This window comes from Phyllobates terribilis, unplaced genomic scaffold, assembly GCF_046119375.1.
Source record: "Phyllobates terribilis strain yellow unplaced genomic scaffold, ASM4611937v1 Scaffold_1__5_contigs__length_1240528914, whole genome shotgun sequence".
Taxonomy (NCBI): domain Eukaryota; kingdom Metazoa; phylum Chordata; class Amphibia; order Anura; family Dendrobatidae; genus Phyllobates; species Phyllobates terribilis.
The window spans coordinates 1184610296-1184631968 of NW_027362761.1; the positions used below are offsets into that span (position 1 = coordinate 1184610296).

The window sequence follows — 21673 nt, forward strand, 5'->3', positions numbered from 1 at the left end:
GGAGTTTTTTGAGAAATACTGTAATTTTTCAAGAAGAAAACGTAATGTGTTCAACGTTTCATTTCAAAAAGCCATATCTAATAACTGAAAGATGTTGTATGTGTGTCCTAAAGTGCAAGGAACAATGTGCTGTCACTTTGCAAAACATCTGGGAACTTAGAGAAGTGCAATATGCTCTGTTCTACTGTGTAGAAAATACTATTTGCTCTGTAGGATTAGTGTTTGGTGATGGGGTTCACTTAAATGAAGAGTATCCCGTCTGATCACATAGTTGAAAATCCTAATGCCCCAAGCATAATTGCATCGACAAGTGAAAAAAGCCAAAAAGTGTGCATCAAGTGGACCTCTAAATAGCTTAACATAATCTAAAGCAAAGGGTCTTAAATCAAATCTATCACCTTCTTTTTATTAATGCAAAATATTGATAAAATCTACAATTTGAAAATGACTTTATTTTCTATTTTTTAACCTGATTATGGAGGTGGCCACCTTATCTAAGATGCTATCAACAGTCCCAAAGAAGCTAAGCACTGGAGATGTTCATTTACTACTATGAGCATGCTCTGTTGTGGGCATGCTCTGTCACCTGTGCAGAGATCATTAAACAAGGAGGTGGAAGAGGTGAGCTATAATATTGACTCGCCCCCTGGGCCATGGGGTACCCGGAACCGGGCCTTCTGGTGTACGGTGCTGATAGGGGTAGTAGTGGCAACTCGATCCCGTGGCTCAGGGTGGTCAGACCAAATGGCGGCAGTCTATTTATCAGTGTTTTTGGAATGTCCGACTACGCCACCCGTGGATTGCGGTCAGGGGTGACCGCTGCTGCAAGGCAGACCGCTGAGGCTGGTGTTGGTGTGCAGCACAGGGATAGGATAACTCCCCACGGGAAGAGTGTAGCCTCAGGGCAATGTAGGTGGATGCTAGGGGTGATGGTGCAGGCGCAGCATAAATCACACAGAGTCCAATGGTGCATGCTCTGTCACCTGTGCAGAGATCATTAAACAAGGAGGTGGAAGAGGTGAGCTATAATATCAACTATTGTGAATGGTGGATCCAGTGTTATTTATATAAGGTCACATTCACATCTTCAGTATTTGGTCAGTATTTGACAACAGTATTTGTAAGCCTTACTACTATGAGCATGCTCTGCTGTGGGCATGCTCAGTGACCTGTGCAGAGATCGTTATAAAAGGACGTAGAAGAGATGAGCTATAATATCATCTATTGTGGATGCTGGATCCAGGGTTATTTATTTAAGGCCACATTCTCATCTTCTGTATTTTGTCAGTATTTTACACCAGTATTTGTAAGCCTTGCTACTATGAGCATGCTCTGTCATGGGCATGCTTAGTGACCTGTGCAGAGATCATTATAAAAGGACGTAGAAGAGATGAGCTATAATATCATCTATTGTGGATGCTGGATCCAGTGTTATTTATATAAGGCCACATTCTCATCTTCAGTATTTTTTCAGTATTTTACACCAGTATTTGTAAGCCTTGTTACTATGAGCATGCTCTGTTGTGGGCATGCTCTGTTACCTGTGCAGAGATAATTATACAAGGAGGTGGAAGAGATGATCTATAATATCATCTATTGTGAATGGTGGATCCAGTGTTATTTATATAAGGCCACATTCTCATCTTCAGTATTTTTTCAGTATTTTACACCAGTATTTGTAAGCCTTGCTACTATGAGCATGCTCTGTTGTGGGCATGCTCTGTCACCTGTGCAGAGATAATTATACAAGGAGGTGGAAGAGATGATCTATAATATCATCTATTGTGAATGGTGGATCCAGTGTTATTTATATAAGGCCACATTCTCATCTTCAGTATTTTGTCAGTATTTTACACAAGTATTTGTAAGCCTTGCTACTATGAGCATGCTCTGTTGTGGACATGCTTAGTGACCTGTGCAGAGATTGTTATAAAAGGAAGTAGAAGAGATGAGCTATAATATCATCTATTGTGAATGCAGGATCCAGTGTTATTTATATAAGGTCATGTTCACATGTTCAGTATTTGGTCAGTATTTTACATCAGTATTTGTAAGCCAAAACCAGGAGTGGGTGATAAATGCAGAAGTGGTGATGTGTTTCTATTATACTTTTCCTCATATTGTTCCATTCGTGGATTTCGCTTACAAATACTGATGTAAAGTACTGACCGAATACTGAATGTGTGAACGTGGCCTAACGTTAATACCTTTCATTGTGAGCTGGTAATCACTGGTGGGCAGTTGACTCAGAGGCATGAGACACCTAGTCCTGCAGTGATAATCTGCTGCTGATAAAACTTTGATTTTATCAAAATAGCAAAACACAGCCTAGTAAATGACATATCACCAGAATCAGAGTCTCCGAACCTATATCATGCTGCTGTAAAAATACATAGCAAAAATCTGCTGTCAGATTCCCTCTAATGAATGGGGCCCAAAGTGTGAAAAAGTTCTGGAACTTTACGTCTTGCTGTCCGGTTATAAAATGGAAAATGGTCAGATGAACCCACATCAGATATACGCCACATATTTTAGGCAGGTATTTTTATATCTTCAGATAGATGCACTCTTAATAAATAAAGACTCAAATAGTTATGCTATAAAACTCTTAACAGGCTGCAAACTATATCAGAGCCACTAGGATGAGAGATATAGCCACATTTAGCATAAACATCTCCTGACAGAGTACTTGAAAACTGTTTTTTTAAAGCTGGTCATCTTGCACCACTCATTTGTTGATACACTAAGCCTGAGGGCAAGAAAAAGAGAGACACGTCTGTATATTATCGATGTAAGCCCCAACTTCTACATTCAATATATACAGAATCCAGCTGATTCTTAGTTGACATTTTTGACAAAGAATTAAGAAACGACGTGAATGCTTTTGGGCAATGATGGAGTTTTTGTACTTTCACTGACCTGTTATGCGTATAATGATCTGTGCTATGGAGCCATATGTGCATCGGCAAACATTATGTGTAGAGTAAATGAAACCAGGGCTGATAATTAGGCGCTAAGGAAATGATTGCAAACTGGGGAGAGTAAATCATCTGCAGTCAACCACTCTCCATTTCCTCTGAAGCACATAAGTGGACCGTAAAATCCAATGTCATCCTGGTAAACATTTAGCAAAATTTCCTTTGATAAGAGGCAACAAAAAAAAAAGTTATAAAACTGAAGCTAAAAATTCTTACTGGATGACCAAGCCGTAAAATCAAATTTATCAGCCAGAAGAATGACTTCAGTTTTACTTAATACGACTTTCAGTCTTTGAGTAAATTGCTGAATCTTTGCAGATCCTTCTATCTTTTATCGGCTTAATGTAAACATTTTGGGGTTTTTTTTTGGTTGTATTTTTTTTATGCAACCTTCAGCAGTTTCCGAATTGCTCCTTTGTAAGTCCTTTAAATAATATGGTAAATAATAAAAAAAATAAGCATAAAATAATAATAAAAAATATGCACAGAGCATGGAACAACAAAACGACTCAAGGTTGAACTGTTTTGTTTCTCACTTGTTTAGCACCCAACTGTTAAGAATACACAATAAAATGCTCTTGTTTTATAGCATAGCACATGTCGTGTTTTAAAAAAAAATATGTATATTCCAGTAAAGTTTATGCAAAAGATGAATAACATTCGTTGAATTTCACTTGCTTGTTTAGCAGCAAAATATTCTACAGGGCTGAACACAAAATGTATAATTCCCATCAGTTAATGGTCAAAGTTGGGGTTCATAAAATCAATTTAACTAAGTTATACGTTATGGACCCAAATCATCAAAGCAACTTTGGCGTTAAATGCTTTTAAAAGTCACAAAATGTTGGCGTAACACCGAGTTGTGCAGAAATGTTGCGACTTTTGACATTTTCACAACATTTCTAACCAGTTCCGCCAAAATTGGCAGAACTGGGATGGGACAGGGTCAAGTTGAGGTGTAACACCACAGCTCCTCTAATTTATGACGAGAAGTTGTGTTCTCTAAGCCAAAAATCTTATTCTCGTATTTAAAGGAGGGGCACGCCACTCATCAGATGGTCCTGATTCAAGAAGAAGCATGCACCTCTTTTTCAATCAGGAGCAACTAACTCCAGGCATGGAAAAAGGCTCTGACAAGCGTGGAAGACAAAATGAAAGAAGGAGATTCCAGCTTCTGGTTGAATTATAAAAAAGTTATACAAATTTATTGAAACATTAAAAATTCCATGTACACAAATGGGGAGCAGGAAAACACAAGGCAACGTGTTTTGAAAGCAAGCGGTGTTCTTCCTCAAGGCCTTGCCACTTGTGTTCGAAACGTGTTGCCATGTGTTTTCCTCCTCCCCTTTTGTCTAACATGGAATTATTAACTTTGGAATGTAAACACATTTGTAATATTGCCTGGCGAAGGAGCCTCTGTGAACTGAAAGCTTGTATATATTTTTTTTCTGGTAAGCCAATAAAGGTATCACTCCGGGAATACTTTTGTCATTTTTGGCCATAAAATTATTTTATGATTTTTATTATTATTAATTTTTGTGGCTAACACTGTACCACAATATAACTTTGCATTGTACATCATTAACTTTTGAATAAATTTGGACTACTTTTTCACAATTCAACCAGAAGCTGGAACCTCCTTCTTTCATTGCATCTAATTCTACCATGCCCCCTCTTCAAGATCAGAGAGAAATTTGCCTTTCTTGATGAATTGGGGTCTCTGACAAGAACAAGAAGTCAAATAGAGATACAAGGAGGGTGAACTGCACAGCTTCATTTTCAACTTAAGGATAATTATTTTCTAAGTAGGGCAATGTTAACCATTGACTTAGGCTAGGGCTACACAGCAACCTTGGCCACAACATGTATCTCACAGCCACAGGTCGCTAAATGTTACTGCTACATCTCAGAGCAATTCAAGTGAATGGGATTTAATTTCCTATTTCATGCTTTCCAGATAACTTTTTTTCGAATAAAGGCACTTTGGATGCTCACATGTAATATCCTGCTTGTCATCTACCAATGATGATGCAGAGACGGGGACTGGGTAAGATAATACTATTGGTGGTGCTCATGGGGCATAGTAGCTAGCATATTTTGATCTCCACGTAGTTACCTACCTTGCTATTAGTTATTTTGGCACAGCTCAGCCTAATCCAAATTGCCTGGAAATGACCACTAGCAGAAGGACTTTCTGTAAGCAAATCTTGGACTATTGGCAAGTATTCTCTCTTTATTGGTAGAACTGTAGCTGCTAATCAAAAGGATAATCTTTTATTTGCTGATACTTAGAGAAATCACAGTGAATTTTTCTTGCAGAGACATTTGAGAAATTTCAGCTAGTCCACAGGAGTTTTTGGTGAGGCAGTATTTGGAATGCTCTGTGGCTAGCATTTATAAGGTCACTACAGGATAGCACTGCTATAAGGGTTCTGTGGTTTTCACTGTTTGGGACACAGTGGCTTGCACTACTTGTCTTGGTTGACATTGGTTGGAGGTCAAGAGGTTGGCACATTGTTGGGATATATGTAGTTGTCCATCTGTGGAGGTTATTGTTAATAGGGCGTTAAAAGGGTTGGCCACAACTTTTTTCTACTGATGACCTATCCATAGGATTGGTTAACAATATTTGATTAGTGGAGGTGCGACACATGGCACCCCTATCAATAAATTGTTATTGGCGGCATCTGGAAGTTCTCAGATGCTGCCGGAAAAAAGTGGCTCAGTCATTTCTAGCCACAACTGGGTACTGCAGATCAACTTCCTATTCAAATAAAAATGGAGTGGATCCACAGTACGCCAGCCCAACCACTATAGTTTTGTTGATTTACGTCAGCATTAGTGATGAGCAAGCATGTTCTGTTAACCTTTTCGCTTCCTTTCTCGCCGAGTATTTGCTGCGTGCTCGAATGTTATGTTTTCGTCACTCCATGTGAGGCATTCCTCACATGTATTAAAGCTGTCAAACAGTCGCAAATCATGCACATGGAGTGACTAAAACATATCATTCGAGCACGCCGAAGATACTTGGAAAACACTCGAGCATGCTCGTAAATCTCGAGTAACGAGCTTGCATGCTCATCACTAGTCAGCATCCAAGAACTTCCGGCTGCCCTCGACTCAGGTAATTACTGACCTGTGGAAGTGCCAGGTGTCGCACCTCCAGCAATCAGATATTGATGGCCTATACTAAAATTAGACTATCAATAGAACTGTAGTGACCAATCTATTTAAAGCAGTCTCATATGAAATAACGCTAGCTGATTTGGCTTGCCAAAAGTGCAAATTATACCTTTAGATCCTATCTTAGTATAGACACTTTTTCTTTGTGTGCTAGTCAAAGTGGTGGGCTTGACTATTTGATCAAAATATACAAGACTGATAGCATAAGAAGGTGAAGATTGTGGGTGAAGGATGGATGGTGAGTAGTTATATATATTTTTTCCATAGAATCATAGAATGTTAAAGTTGGAAGGGACCTCCAGGGTCATCGTGTCCAACCCCCTGCTCAATGCAGGATTCACTAAACCATCTCAGACAGATTTCTGTTCAGCCTCTGTTGAAGACTTCCATTGTAGGAGAATTCACCACCTCTCAGGGCAGCCTGTTCCACTCATTGATCACCCTCACTGTCAAAAAGATTTTTCTAATATCTAATCAGTATCTTCTCCTATTCGGTTTTATCCCATTGCTTCTAGTATTTCTTTGTGCAAATGAGAATAAAGATGATCCCTCTACAGTGTAACAGCCCTTAAGATATTTGTAGACAGCTATTAAGTCTCTTCTCAGTCTTCTCTTTTGCAAGCTAAAAATTCCAAAATCCTCTAACCTTTCCTCATGGGACATTGTTTGCAGACCGGTCACTATTCTGGTAGCACTTCTCTGAACTTACTACAGTTTTTCAATGTATTTTTTAAAATGTGGCATCCAGAACTGGACACAGGTTATTAGAGGACTGGGGGGTCTGCAATACCAAGACAGGTTATTACACTTGGGGTTATTTACTGTGGAAAAACGAAGGCTTAGGTGTGAACTTATTACTATGTACAAGTATATGAGGGGACAGTACAAAGACCTTTCTACTGATCTTTTTACTCTGAGGCCTGAGACGGGGACAAGGGGGCATCTTCTTCTACGTCTGGAGGAAAGAAGGTTTAATCATTATCACAGACGGGGATTCTGTACTGTAAGAGCAGTGAGACTATGGAGCTCTCTGCCGCATGATGCTGTAATGAGTGATTCACTACTAAAATTTAAGAAGGGCATGGATGCCTTTCTTGAAAAGTATAATATTACAGGTTATATATACTAGATTCCTTGATAGGGCGTCGATCCAGGGAACTAGTCTGATTGTTGTATGGAGTCGGGAAGGAATTTTTTTCCCCAATGTGGAGCTTAGTGTTTGCCACATAGTTTTATTTTGCCTTCCTCTGGATCAAAATGTTAGGCTATGGGTTGAACTAGATGGACTTAGTCTTCCTTCAACCTTAAAAACTATGTTACTATGTAAAAACTATGTTACCATGTTACTATTAGTGTTGAGCCACCCCCGTAGTGTTCGGGTTCGGTTCGGTTCGTCGAACACCGGGATGTTCGAGGAACTGTTCGTCGAACTGTTCGTCGAACACCTTAGAACACCGTCGAACACCATTAAAACCAATGGCAGGCAAACAAAAACACAAAGGAACACATAGAAAACACCTTCAAAGGTGTCCAAAAGCTGACAAACTGCTCAGAAGACGCTTTCTTTAAAAAAGCCGGCCGGCAATTCAGCAGCGGCATACACCGGTACCCGACAATTTAGACATGAAGGAATAGAGCATCACACATAGATTAGATAGATAGAAACATGTCAGTCACATATATATGAAGTACAGTGACAGTGTTGCTTACTGTACTTGTCATTTAGTGTAAAGGATTTATTAAAAAATAAATAGTGTTTTCATGCACCGTCTCTTTAAAAAAGCCGGCCGGCAATTCAGCATCTGTACCGGACAATTTATAACAGAAAGAATAGAGAATCACACATAGATTAGATAGATAGAAACATGTCAGTCACATATATATGAAGTACAGTGACAGCGTTGCTTACTGTACTTGTCATTTAGTGTAAAGGATTTATTAAAAAATATAATAGTGTTTTCATGCACCGTCTCTTTAAAAAAGCCGGCCGGCAATTCAGCAGCGGTACCCGACAATTTATAACAGACAGAATAGAGCTTCACACATAGATTAGATAGATAGAAACATGTCAGTCACATATATATGAAGTACTGTGACAGTGTTGCTTACTGTACTTGTCATTTACTGCAAAGGATTTATTAAAAAAAATATTAGTGTTTTCATGCACCGTCTCTTTAAAAAAGCCGGCCGGCAATTCAGCATCTGTACCCGACAATTTATAACAGACAGACTAGAGCTTCACACATAGATTAGATAGATAGAAACATGTCAGTCACATATATAATAAGTACAGTGACAGTGTTGGTTACTGTACTTGTCATTTAGTATTAAAATAAAGGATTTATTATTAAAAAAAATTGGCGTGGCGTTCCCCGTAATTTTAGTCTCTAGCGGAGGTTAAGCAGACAGCTGGGGCAGATGTTTGAAGCCTGGGAAGGGGGTAATACCCACGGAGCTTCCCATGCTACTAATATCAGCCCCCAGCTGAATACCTAGCCTTTACTAGCTATTAAAATGGAGGACCCCCCCAAAAAAATGACGTGGGGTCCCCCCTAATTTAATAGCTAGCAAAGGCTAGGCAGACAGCTGGGGGCTGATATTAATAGCCCAGGAATGGAGCCATGAATATTGGCCCCCTCCCAGGCTAGAAACACCAGCCGTCAGCCGCCCCAGAAATGGCGCATCCATAGGATGCGCCAATTCTGGCACTTAGCCTCGCTCTTCCACGCTGCCCTGGTGCGGTGGCAGGGGGTAATAGGGTTGGGGTTGATGTCAGCTTATAATGCCAGCTGACATCAAGCCCAGGTTAGTAATGGAGAGGCGTCTATAAGACACCCCCATTACTAACCCCATAGTCAAAGTTAAAAAAAAAACACAAACACCCAGAATAAAGTCCTTTAATTGAAATAAAGACACAATTCTTTATTGTTCTAAATTAAACCATACTTACCATCACGCCCATTCCAGCTGAAGCCAACGATCCCCTGCAATAAAAGAAAAATAATAAAGCAACCTCATCCTTACCTTTCCATGTTTCCCAGGACAGCTTCAGCTCTGCTACATCGAGATGACAGGCTGGACCGCAGCAGAACGCTGCCATCCAGCCTGTCATCCCGCAGACACTGAGAAGCGCAGGCATGCTTGCGCTCCTCAGTGTCTGACTGTGACGGCATCCAGATGAGCCGACAATGAACTCAGCTCACCTCATGCACGTCACTGACAGCGTGGGAAAATTCTCCTGCACTCAGCGCTTCAGCGTGAGAATTTTCCCACGCTGTCAGTGACGTGCATGAGGTGAGCCGAGTTCATTGGACATGACCTCGGCTCATCTGGATGCCGTCACAGCCAGACACTGAGTAGCGCAAGCATGCCTGCGCTTCTCAGTGTCTGCGGGATGACAGGCTGGATGGCAGCGTTCTGCTGCGGTCCAGCCTGTCATCTCGATGTAGCAGAGCTGAAGCTGTAGTGGGAGCCATGGAAGGGTAAGGATCAGGTTGCTTTATTATTTTTCTTTTATTGCAGGAGATCGTTGGCTTCAGCTGGAATGGGCGTGATGGTAAGTATGGTTTAATTTAGAACAATAAAGAATTGTGTGTTTATTTCAATTAAAGGACTTTTTTCTGGGTGTTTGTGTTTTTTTTAAATACTTTACTAGAAATTCATGGTGGTCATGTCTAATATTGGCGTGACCCCATGAATTTCGGGCTTAGGGCCCGCTGATAATGCCAAGCTGGCCTTAACCCCTTTATTACCCAGTGAGCCACCGCACCAGGGCCCTGGATGAGTTGGGTACAGCGCCAGAAGATGGCGCTTCTATGAACGCGCCATTTTCCGGGGCGGCTGCGGACTGCAATTTGTAGAGGGTGGGGCCCAGAAAGCTTGGGCCTCCCTGCGCTGCAGATTCCAGCCCCCAGCTGCCTAGTTGTACCTGGCTGGACACAAAAATAGGGCGAAGCTCCACGTATTTTTTTTTTAAATTCATGAAATTCATGGAATAATTAAGAAAAAAAGGGCTTCCCTATATTGTTGTGTCCGGCTAGGTACAAATAGGCAGCTGGTGGTTGGGAGCAGCCCGTTCCTGCCTGCTGTACCTGACTGGACACAAATATAGGGCGAAGCCCCACATCAATTTTTTTTTCATTATTTCATGAATTTCCTGAAATAATTTAAAAAAAATTGACGTGGGGCTTCGCCCTATTTTTGTGTCCAGTCAGGTACAGCAGGCAGGAACGGGCTGCCCCCAACCACCAGCTGCCTATTTGTACCTGGCCAGACACAACAATATAGGGAAGCCCTTTTTTAAAAAATTATTTCATGAAATAATTAAAAAAAAATTGACGTGGGGCTTCGCCCTATTTTTGTGTCCAGCCAGGTACAACTAGGCAGCTGGGAGCTGGAATCCGCAGCGCAGGGAGGCCCAAGCTTTCTGGGCCCCACCCGCTGCAAATTGCAGTCCGCAGCCGCCCCAGAAAATGGCGCGTTCATAGAAGCACCATCTTCTGGCGCTGTACCCAACTCATCCAGGGCCCTGGTGCGGTGGCTCACTGGGTAATAAAGGGGTTAAGGCCAGCTTGGCATTATCAGCTGGCCCTAAGCCCGAAATTCATGGGGTCACGCCAATATTAGACATGACCACCATGAATTTCTAGTAAAGTATTTAAAAAAACACAACACCCAGAATAAAGTCCTTTAATTGAAATAAACACACAATTCTTTATTGTTCTAAATTAAACCATACTTACCGTCACGCCCATTCCAGCTGAAGCCAATGTCTTCTGCAATAAAAGTAAAATAATTAAGCAACCTCATCCTTACCTTTCCATGGTTCCCACGACAGCTTCAGCTCTGCTACATCGAGATGACAGGCTGGACCGCAGCAGAATGCTGCCATCCAGCCTGTCATCCCGCAGACACTCAGAAGCGCAGGCATGCTTGCGCTCCTCAGTGTCTCGCTGTGACGGCATAAAGATGAGACAAGTTCATGTCCAATGAACTCGGCGCACCTCATGCACGTCACTGACAGCGTGGGAGAATTCCCACGCTGAAGTGCTGAGTGCAGGAGAATTCTCCCACGCTGTCAGTGACGTGAATGAGGTACGCCGAGTTCATTGGACATGAACTCATCTCATCTTTATGCCGTCACAGCCAGACACTGAGTAGCGCAAGCATGCCTGCGCTTCTCAGTGTCTGCGGGATGACAGGCTGGATGGCAGCGTTCTGCTGCGGTCCAGCCTGTTATCTCGATGTAGCAGAGCTGAAGCTGTCCTGGGAACCATGGAAAGGTAAGGATGAGGTTGCTTTATTATTTTTCTTTTATTGCAGGAGATCGTTGGCTTCAGCTGGAATGGGCGTGATGGTAAGTATGGTTTAATTTAGAACAATAAAGGAATGTGTCTTTATTTCAATTAAAGGACTTTATTCTGGGTGTTTGTGTTTTTCTTTAACTTTGACTATGGGGTTAGTAATGGGGGTGTCTTATAGACGCCTCTCCATTACTAACCTGGGCTTGATGTCAGCTGGCATTATAAGCTGACATCAACCCCAACCCTATTACCCCCTGCCACCGCACCAGGGCAGCGTGGAAGAGCGAGGCTAAGTGCCAGAATTGGCGCATCCTATGGATGCGCCATTTCTGGGGCGGCTGACGGCTGGTGTTTCTAGCCTGGGAGGGGGCCAATATTCATGGCTCCCTTCCTGGGCTATTAATATCAGCCCCCAGCTGTCTGCCTAGCCTTTGCTAGCTATTAAATTAGGGGGGACCCCACGTCATTTTTTTGGGGGGGGTCCTCCATTTTAATAGCTATTAAGGGCTAGGTATTCAGCTGGGGGCTGATATTAGTAGCCTGGGAAGCTCCATGGGTATTACCCCCTTCCCAGGCTTCAAACATCTGCCCCAGCTGTCTGCTTAACCTCCGCTAGAGACTAAAATTAAGGGGAACCCCACGCCAATTTTTTTTAATAATAAATCCTTTATTTTAATACTAAATGACAAGTACAGTAACCAACACTGTCACAGTACTTCATATATATGTGACTGACATATTTCTATCTATCTAATCTATGTGTGATTCTCTATTCTTTCTGTTATAAATTGTCGGGTACAGATGCTGAATTGCCGGCCGGCTTTTTTAAAGAGACGGTGCATGAAAACACTATTATTTTTTTTAATAAATCCTTTGCAGTAAATGACAAGTACAGTAAGCAACACTGTCACAGTACTTCATATATATGTGACTGACATGTTTCTATCTACCTAATCTATGTGTGATTCTCTATTCTTTCTGTTATAAATTGTCGGGTACAGATGCTGAATTGCCAGCCGGCTTTTTTAAAGAGACGGTGCATGAAAACACTATTATTTTTTTTAATAAATCCTTTGCAGTAAATGACAAGTACAGTAAGCAACACTGTCACTGTACTTCATATATATGTGACTGACATGTTTCTATCTACCTAATCTATGTGTGATTCTCTATTCTTTCTGTTATAAATTGTCGGGTACAGATGCTGAATTGCCGGCCGGCTTTTTTAAAGAGACGGTGCATGAAAACACTATTATTTTTTTTAATAAATCCTTTGCAGTAAATGACAAGTACAGTAAGCAACACTGTCACAGTACTTCATATATATGTGACTGACATGTTTCTATCTACCTAATCTATGTGTGAAGCTCTATTCTGTCTGTTATAAATTGTCCGGTACCGCTGCTGAATTGCCGGCCGGCTTTTTTAAAGAGACGGTGCATGAAAACACTATTATTTTTTTTCATAAATCCTTTACACTAAATGACAAGTACAGTAAGCAACACTGTCACTGTGCTTCTTATATGTGTGACTGACATGTTTCTATCTATCTAATCTATGTGTGATGCTCTATTCTTTCGGTTCTAAATTGTCGGGTACCGGTGTATGCCGCTGCTGAATTGCCGGCTTTTCATGTTTCACTGTGAGCACTGTTCCCATCGATTTGGGCAATCACTGTAATGCCACAACCACCATGGCTGTGGCATTACAGTGAGTGGCAGACAATCCCTGCATGATTGGTGCTCTAAATAGCGCCAGACATGCAGGACACGCTTTTGGTGCACGAACAGTTATCGAACATAACCTCGAACAGCCGAATTTTTTGCAAATCGTTCGGGTTCGTCGAACAACTCGAACACCACCCAAAACAGCTCGAATTTGAGATTGGCGAACAGTTCAAGTCGAACACCGCTCATCTCTAGTTACTATGTTACAGTATTGCAGATGAGGTATGACCAAAGATGAGTAAAGGGGGATAATTACTTCACATGATCTAGACTTTATGCTTTTGTTAATGCAACCCAGTACTGTGTTTGATGCTGCTGTATCACACACACTGTTGACTTATGTTGAGTATGTGATCTATTAGTAAACACAAGTCTTTTTCACATGTGCTGTTGCTTAGACCTATTCCTCCCATTCTGTATATGCTTTTTTCAATTTTCTTACCCAGATGTAGGACTTTGCATTTCTCCCTATTAAAAACCATTCTGTTAGTGGCTGCCCACAGTTCCAGTTTGTTTAGATATGTTTGAATCCTCTCTCTCTTCTCTAGTATTAGCTATCCCTCCTGGCTTTGTGTCATCAGCAAATGTAATCAGTTTACCCTCAATTCCTTCATCTAAATCATTGATAAAGATGTTGAACAACACAGGGCCCAGGACAGAGCCTTGTGGTACCCACTTGAGACATTCTTTCAAAATGATGTGCAACCATTTATTACCACTCTTTGGGTCCGATCATCAAGCCAGTTATGGAAACACCTAACAGTTGCCTTGTCCATTCCATATTTGGTTATTTTTTTCAATAAGGATGGTGTGAGATACTTTGTCAAATGCTTTGCTAAAGTCAAGCTATACTATATATACTGCGTTTCCCTGATCCACCCAGTCAGTGATTTTCTCATAGAAGGAAATTTAGTTCATTTGACATGACTTATTAGTTACAAATCCATGCTGGCTCTGGTTAATCACTTCATTCTCATAAAGGTACTTGCATACATGTTGCTTAATAATTTGTTCAAAAATGTTTCCTGGTATAGAAGTAAGGCTCAGAGGATTATAGTTCCCTGGGTCCACCTTCTTCCCCTTTTTGAAGATAGGGACAACATTCGCTCTACTCCAGTCATCTGGGACTTCTTCTTTTCTCCAAGAATTTTCAAAGATTATGAAGAGTGGTTCAATAATTTCCTCTGCTATCTCCTTCAATACCCTAGGATTTAATTCATTTGGACCTGGAGACTTGAATTAATTTATGTTAGGTAAGTATTCCCTCACTTTTTCTCTCTTTATAGATAGTGTGGATGCTACTATTCCTTCAATAGTACAGTGAAGATCAGTTGATGTTACATTTATTTTCTGAGAGAAAACAGATGTAAAATAGGAATTTAAATGTTTGGACTTCTCAGCATAAATTTTTACCACTTTACCATTTTCATCCTGTAAAAATCTTTGACATTTCTTTTACTTTTGACTTACCCCCAAAATCCTTTCTTATTGCTTTTGACATCTCTTGCAAGCCTTAATTCATTATCAGATTTAGCTAATCTGATGCGTGCCCTACAGGTTCTGCAGACAGCATTATATTCTTCTATAGAAATACCTCCCTCTTTCCATTTGATAAACATTTCTTTCTTCCTTTTTAGCATGTGTTTAAGTTCTGTGCTCATCCATCCCGGTTTACTTAAATGCTTCCCATTCTTCCTTCTTTTAGGGATTGCTAACAATTGTGCTTTGGGAATCTTATTTTTTAAAATTTCCCATCCTTCCGAGACATTTTTGTCCTTAAGGACATCCAGCTATTGGATCCCTCCTATCCTCTTTCTGAGTCCCTTAAAATCTGCCTTTCTGAAATTCAACCTTGATGTCTGACTCTTCACAGGTCTTCTTCCTCTAATTATCCAAAATTCTATAATAGCATGATCGCTGCCTCCTAGGGTCCCAGCCACTTTTACCTCCTCAACCATTTCCTCCCTGTTGGTAAGAATTAGGTCCAAGGTAGCAGATCTCCTTGTTCTTTCTTCTACCTTTTGGAAGAAAAAGTTGTCAGCAAGAAAGGATAAGAATTACTTTTTGCCTGAGAGAGATTCCCAACAAATGCTTGGATAGTTGAAATCTCCCATGACCACTATGCCATATTTTTTGATAACTTGGCAATCTGATGCATAAAGAATTCAACCATATCTTCCGCTTGCCCAGGTGACCTATAGTAAACACCTACAATGGTGTCCTTTCCATTGTTCTCTCCTTGTATTCTTACCCTAACAGTTTCCACAGAACTCCCAATCTCTGATGCTTCAATCTCTGTGCAGATATACGCTTTTCTAACTTACAATACGATACCTCCTCCCCGTTTATTAAGTCTGTTTCTTGCATATAAGTTGTATCCTTTTAACCTTGTATTCCAATCATGTGTATTGTTCCTCCATGTTTCAGTGATGCCAATGACATCATATTTCTTTACTTACGTTAGTAGCTCCAATTCTTCTTGTTTGTTGCCCATGCTTTGTGCATTTGTATAGAAACATCTCAGCTTGTGATCGGTTTCTCTTTCTCCAATAATTTTATTATTCTGATTTATATTTTTAGGTTAAATAAACAATATAACATATTTACAAAATTATTAACAAACTGTTGTCTGGACCTACCTGTCTGCGAAGATCCCGCGTCTTTTTGGTCATCTTATCAATAGCAATGTTTAATGGATCACTTTTTTCTTTTCTTCCAGACTAGGAAAAAGAAACAAAATTGGATTTTAATACTCTACATACAAGGACTAAGACAAAAATATTATCAGGATCCCAGACTGACCATAAAGTCACTTTTTGCATTTAATTAACACAACACAGATTGTTTAATGCAAATATAAATGGAAAATAAATATTTTTGCTCTTATGGAACATTATAGACTCTTTGGTCTGTTGCAAAAATTACATAGTAAAGAGAATCAAAATGAGTTCATGGCTCATGGCCATAAGGAATTTAAACACATTCTTCAATTTCTCTTTATGCAGAGAAAATATATTTTTAACTTCTCTAATTACTAAAAGTATCGGAAATGCTAATGTGACCAATGTGTTAAGTTTAGGTTTTCATTTCAATGACCTGGTTTGATAGGTTGTCGTCTTTTGTGAAGGTGATCTTTAAGAATAGATATTTGGAACTAATACATAATGCATTTGTAAGTTTTCCATATTGTTAAATTAATGTGGCTTACTCGGAGTATAACACATAGGTTTACTCTTAGGATTGGTGGAAATGCAACGCCTGTGGCCATATACTTCTAACAGGACCAAACTTCCACTTACTACACATTCAAGGTAGTTAAATAGGGCCGTATAAAAAATATTGATGATAGAAGTTGAAATCCCCACCAATCAGATATTTATATCCTAAGAAAAGCTCATTGATTTCTTACTCTAGAAAGAACACTTTAACTTATTGATCATCTTTAATTTGTCTTTTAATTTGACTTAATGATTGAGACAACAGTGAAACTTCATAAAAACAATGTAAATTATGTTAATATGTTTATATATACATATATATATATAGATATAGGTTTGGATTTCTTTTTTCCTGAATAATAAAGACCTTCATTTAACAACTGCATTTTGTGTGTACTTGTGTTATCTTTGTCTAATACTTAAATTTGTTTGGTGATCTGAAACATTTAAGTGTGACCAACATGCAAAAGAATAAGAAATCAGAAAGGGGGTAAACACTTTTTCACATCACTGTATATATATACTGTATATACATAGTATGATTTCACACTCTCGGATTGCCGCTTGGATACACATAGCACAGGGTTTTATATCAAAACAGAATGTAGTTTACTGTCTATCATAAACTTTACAGCTCCAAAATGAAATCAGCCTTCCTTCAGTGTATGGATAACATAAACAGTACTTTTCATCAAGCAGAATGAAACAACATTAATGTAGTGGCCTCATCAACCTAGCAGCAGCTCACATTTATATCAAATGTGTTCACCAGATGAACACTTCTTTGTTTGGCTCCAACACACCTCTCTTTGCAGAGCAGACTGCTTGCTACTATATATAATTTGCTGATATATATATATATATATATACCTATATAAATATATATATATATATACATATATATACATATATATATATATATATATATATATATATATATATATATATTGGAGTTTTTTTTCACTTGATTTTAGGAGATCCTTCTGTCTAACACCCACCAGTTGGTCAGTCCATGTGTATCAGACCAAGAGTGGAGATTAATCTGATAGCATGAAAATACCCAAATATATGGTGTTAATCTTGAAAGATGAGCTCCTTTCCATAGGCCTGACAACATATATAACAAAACGAGAACTTGCCAAAGACCAACATGTTCTTCCCTAGAAAGTGTAGAAGGCAGTCTAGAATGGACTCCACCTGTCTTATATGGACAAACATTTAGACAAGGATTTTGGATATTCTTATGCAACATAATAGTGACAAAACGGTGGAGGCTTAAGTTACTGGGATCCGAGTACCCCGTGTATGTTGTCAATCTGGGAAGGAGGCTTCCATTCACAAGCTTGTCAACATGAGCCAGGGGGCAAGCTTCCCTTTTCTAAAAAGTGAAAAAAAAGTTAACACAAGGTTACACCATCCTACAATGAAGAAAACTTTGTAAAGATGTAATTTTGCAACAGTGGAGACCAAGAAAAGGAGGCAAAAATATAATCTAACTGCACCGTATTTGGCATGAATCTTGGAAGAGGTTTCACTTTCCAAAGATTTGCCAATCTTGGCAAGAAAAAGGGAAAAGGCCAAGGTTCAAACCAGGGTTCCTCATCTCTAGAGAGGGAAATGGGAATCAGCAATGGCCCACTCCATCCTGCAAAACTTTAGGCAAGAATGTTCTTATGAAAAGTATTGGGGACCAAAGAATGGAAGCTAAAATTAGCAATATTCCAGTACCCCATATGTGAATGAATCTGGAACTTGCCAAGAATCAAGGTGCTCTTTACTGGATATGGAAACTGGGCAAACAATGGGTTGCTAGATGCTATATTGGAAAATATGGGAACATCTACATATGCTTTATGGTGTTAAAATAGTTAAGTGATGAAAAAAAATAATAACAATAATATAAAGTAGCCGTCAAATATCTACTGCACTTGAAAGATGAAAGCCAAGTCGACCCGTCAGACATAAGAAATAGGGATGAGCGAGTATACTCGTTACAATTCGGTTCTCGCCGAATAGTATAGTACTCGGACTACTCGTTACTCCCCGAGTTTCCTTGTGATTACACGCTAGGAGTAACGAGTACGATGTAAGTCAATGGGAAATGCGAGTAAGTCCAGTAATAGTCTGCTGGAGCCTATAAAGTGGTCTAGGGGCTGAGGAAAGGAGTGAAATGGGTGCATGATTGTTTAAAAGCTGGCGGTAAAAAGCTCGCTTCCCCGCAGCCTCCCATCCCGATTCTCAGCTCCCCCCACCGCCTCCCATCCCGATCCTAAGTTAGGACTGGGCGGGGAGTGCAACACCAGAGAGCGGGGAGCGCAGCGCCAGTGAGCCGGGAGCAAAGGATCCGGGCGGGGAAGCCGGCAGTGAAACGACTTCACCGCCGGTGTTCCCCGGCTTCGCTTCGCTCCCCGCCCGGTCCTTACTTAGGACCGGGTGGGGGCATCAGGGAGCAGGGAGTGTACATCAGGGAGCGGGCAGCGCAGCACCGAACGGGAAAGCCGGCGGTAAAGTCTTTTCACTGCCAGCTTTCCCGACATTTATTTCAAATGAACAGCTGAGGTATCATCTGATGCTGATCAGCTGTTCATTTCAAGTAGCCTCGGTGCCCTGAGAGGGTTCATGTGAGTTCATGCTTGACTGCATGAACTCACATCAACTTTCCCACGGCCGCACTGTAGTGATGAGCGAGCACTAAAATGCTCGGGTGCTCGAAGCTCGGATCGATTTTCATGCATCCGTCTCTTTAAAAAAGCCGGCCGGCAATTCATCAGCGGCATACACTGATACCCGACAATTTAGAACAGAAAGAGTAGAGCATCACACATAGATTAGATAGATAGAAACATGTCAGTCACATATATAATAAGTACAGTGACAATGTTGGTTACTGTACTTGTCATTTAGTGTTAAAATAAAGGATTTATTAAAAAAAAAATTGGCGTGGGATCCCCCGTAATTTTAGTCTCTAGCGCAGGTTAAACTCCCAGCTGAATACCTAGCCTTTACTAGCTATTAAAATGGGGGACCCAAAAAAAAATGACGTGGGGTCCCCCTATTTTAATAGCTAGCAAAGGCTAGGCAGACAGCTGGGGGCTTATATTAATAGACCAGGAAGGGTGCCTTGAATATTGGCCCCCTCCCAGGCTAGAAACACCAGCCCTCAGCCGCCCCAGAAATGGCGCATCCATAGGGTCTGCCAATTCTGGCACTTAGCCTCCCTCTTCTCCCTGCCATGGGGTAATAGGGTTGGGGTTGATGTCAGCTTATAATGCCAGCTGACATCAAGCCCAGGTTAGTAATGGAGAGGCGTCTATAAGACACCCCCATTACTAACAACATAGTGAAAGTTAAAAAAAACACCAACACCCAGAATAAAATCCTTTAATTGAAATAAATACACATTTCTTTAATGTTCTAAATTAAACTCTACTTACCGTATCGCCCATTCCAGCTGAAGCCAATGTCTTCTGCAATAAAAGTAAAATAATAAACCAACCTCATCCTTACCTTTCCATGGTTCCCAGGACGGCTTCAGCTCTGCTACATTGACATGACAGGCTGGATCGCAGCAGAAGGCTGCCATCCAGCTTGCCATGCCGCAGACACTGAGAAGATCCTTAGTGTCTCGCTGTGATGGCATCCAGATGAGCCGAGTTCATGTCAAATGAACTCAGCTCACCTCATGCACGTCACTGACAGCGTGGGAGAATTCTCCTGCTCATGCGATGCCGGCAAATGACGTCACCACTTAAGCAGGAGAATTCTCTCACGCTGGGATGGCATTGAGATGGCAGGCTGGATCGCAGCAGAATGCTGTCATTCAGCTTGTCATCTTTCAGAGACACTGCGGAGCGCAGGCATGCTTGCGCTCCTCAGTGTCTCGCTGCGACAGCATCCAGATGAGCTGAGTTCATGTCAAATTAACTCAGCTCACCTCATGCACATTACTGACAGCGTAGGAGAATTCTCCTGCAGACGTTATTTGCCAGGCTGGGAGCGAAGCACCAGGGAGTCGGGAGCGTACATCAGGGAGCGGGGAGCGCTGCACCGAATGGGAAAGCCGACGGTGAAGTCTTTTCACTGCCGGCTTCCACGCCCGGGTCCTTTGCTCCCCGCTCACTGGTGCTGCGCTCACCGCCCGGTCCTAATTTAGGATCAGGATGGGAGGCGGTGTGGGAGCAGAGGATAGGGATGGGAGGGTGCAAGGAAGCGAGTATGGGACTGAGTGATTGTTTAAAACCGGCAGCTTTTTACCGCCTGCTTTTAAACAATCATGCACCCATTTCAGCCTTTTCCTCAGCACCCAGACCGCTTTATAGGTACGAGCAGACAATTACTCGGCTTACTCGCTTTTCTCATTGACTTACATTGGACTCGTAACGAGTACCCGAGTATTGGGACCTACTCGTTACGAGTATAGCGAATCCGATTATTTCACTACTCGCTCATCCCTAATAAGAAACTCTCATCTGAACCTTTAGTGTTTTCATCTTCTGCATTTGTAAGAAGAAAAACCCTCAAAGGAAGACATGAAAAGTATTTTCCGTTTACCAACACGGGTAATTGAAATGTCTTTCACCACATGAAGAACATTAAGTGGTATTTTATGCGCCATCGTCTCTTATGCGCCAAAAAAAATATAATCTCTAAACAGTCATCCAGACTCACACCGCACACAATGGCTCTGTTATGTGTTCCTTTACAAAGAGCCATTGGAAACAACTGTCTGCTCTCTACAGAATCTTTTTTGCTTATTCCATGTATTGCTCTTAGTGCCTGTGTCAGCAAGTTGGAATCCGGCTCAATTAATAACACAATTTCCAGCAGTAAGAATGGCTTTGTTAAGCTGCTCTAGGTTGAATCATTATTAATACTTGGCTTTATAAAAAAGTTTTGTATACTGAGTATAGCAAAGAAAACAGAATGTGCATTTACCTCCACCCCCCTCTCCAAAAAAAAATTCCATAAGGAATAAACCTACCTAAAACTATAATAGAGATCTCGGGACAATTTGAGAGAACATGTCACTAGGGATGAGCGGAAGTTCGGGTTCTGCTACAAAAACTCTCTCTCTTTCTCTCTCTCTGCAATGGACTTCCCCCGGAACTTCGAACATTGCAACAGACTTCCGGGAGAACTGAAGTACCCTGTGGGAATGGAGCATGTATTATGCATGGAAGTCACCACTCCATTCATTAAATATGGTAGGTTACAGACTTCCTGGGCAGATCGGTGAACAAGTAAGGTTCAACCCCAGAGCAATA

General features: G+C 41.0%; 1 protein-coding gene across 2 annotated transcripts in view; it reads right to left on the minus strand.

Annotated features, from left to right (window-relative positions):
* Positions 1-21673, minus strand: part of LOC141163824 (catenin alpha-2) — a 1318034-nt gene that overhangs the window by 1020330 nt on the left and 276031 nt on the right. For both annotated transcript variants that reach the window (XM_073649181.1, XM_073649182.1), the window contains exon 2: positions 15831-15911. In XM_073649181.1, coding sequence (XP_073505282.1) covers positions 15831-15911 — 81 coding nt within the window. The remainder of the gene's footprint in view (positions 1-15830; positions 15912-21673) is intronic.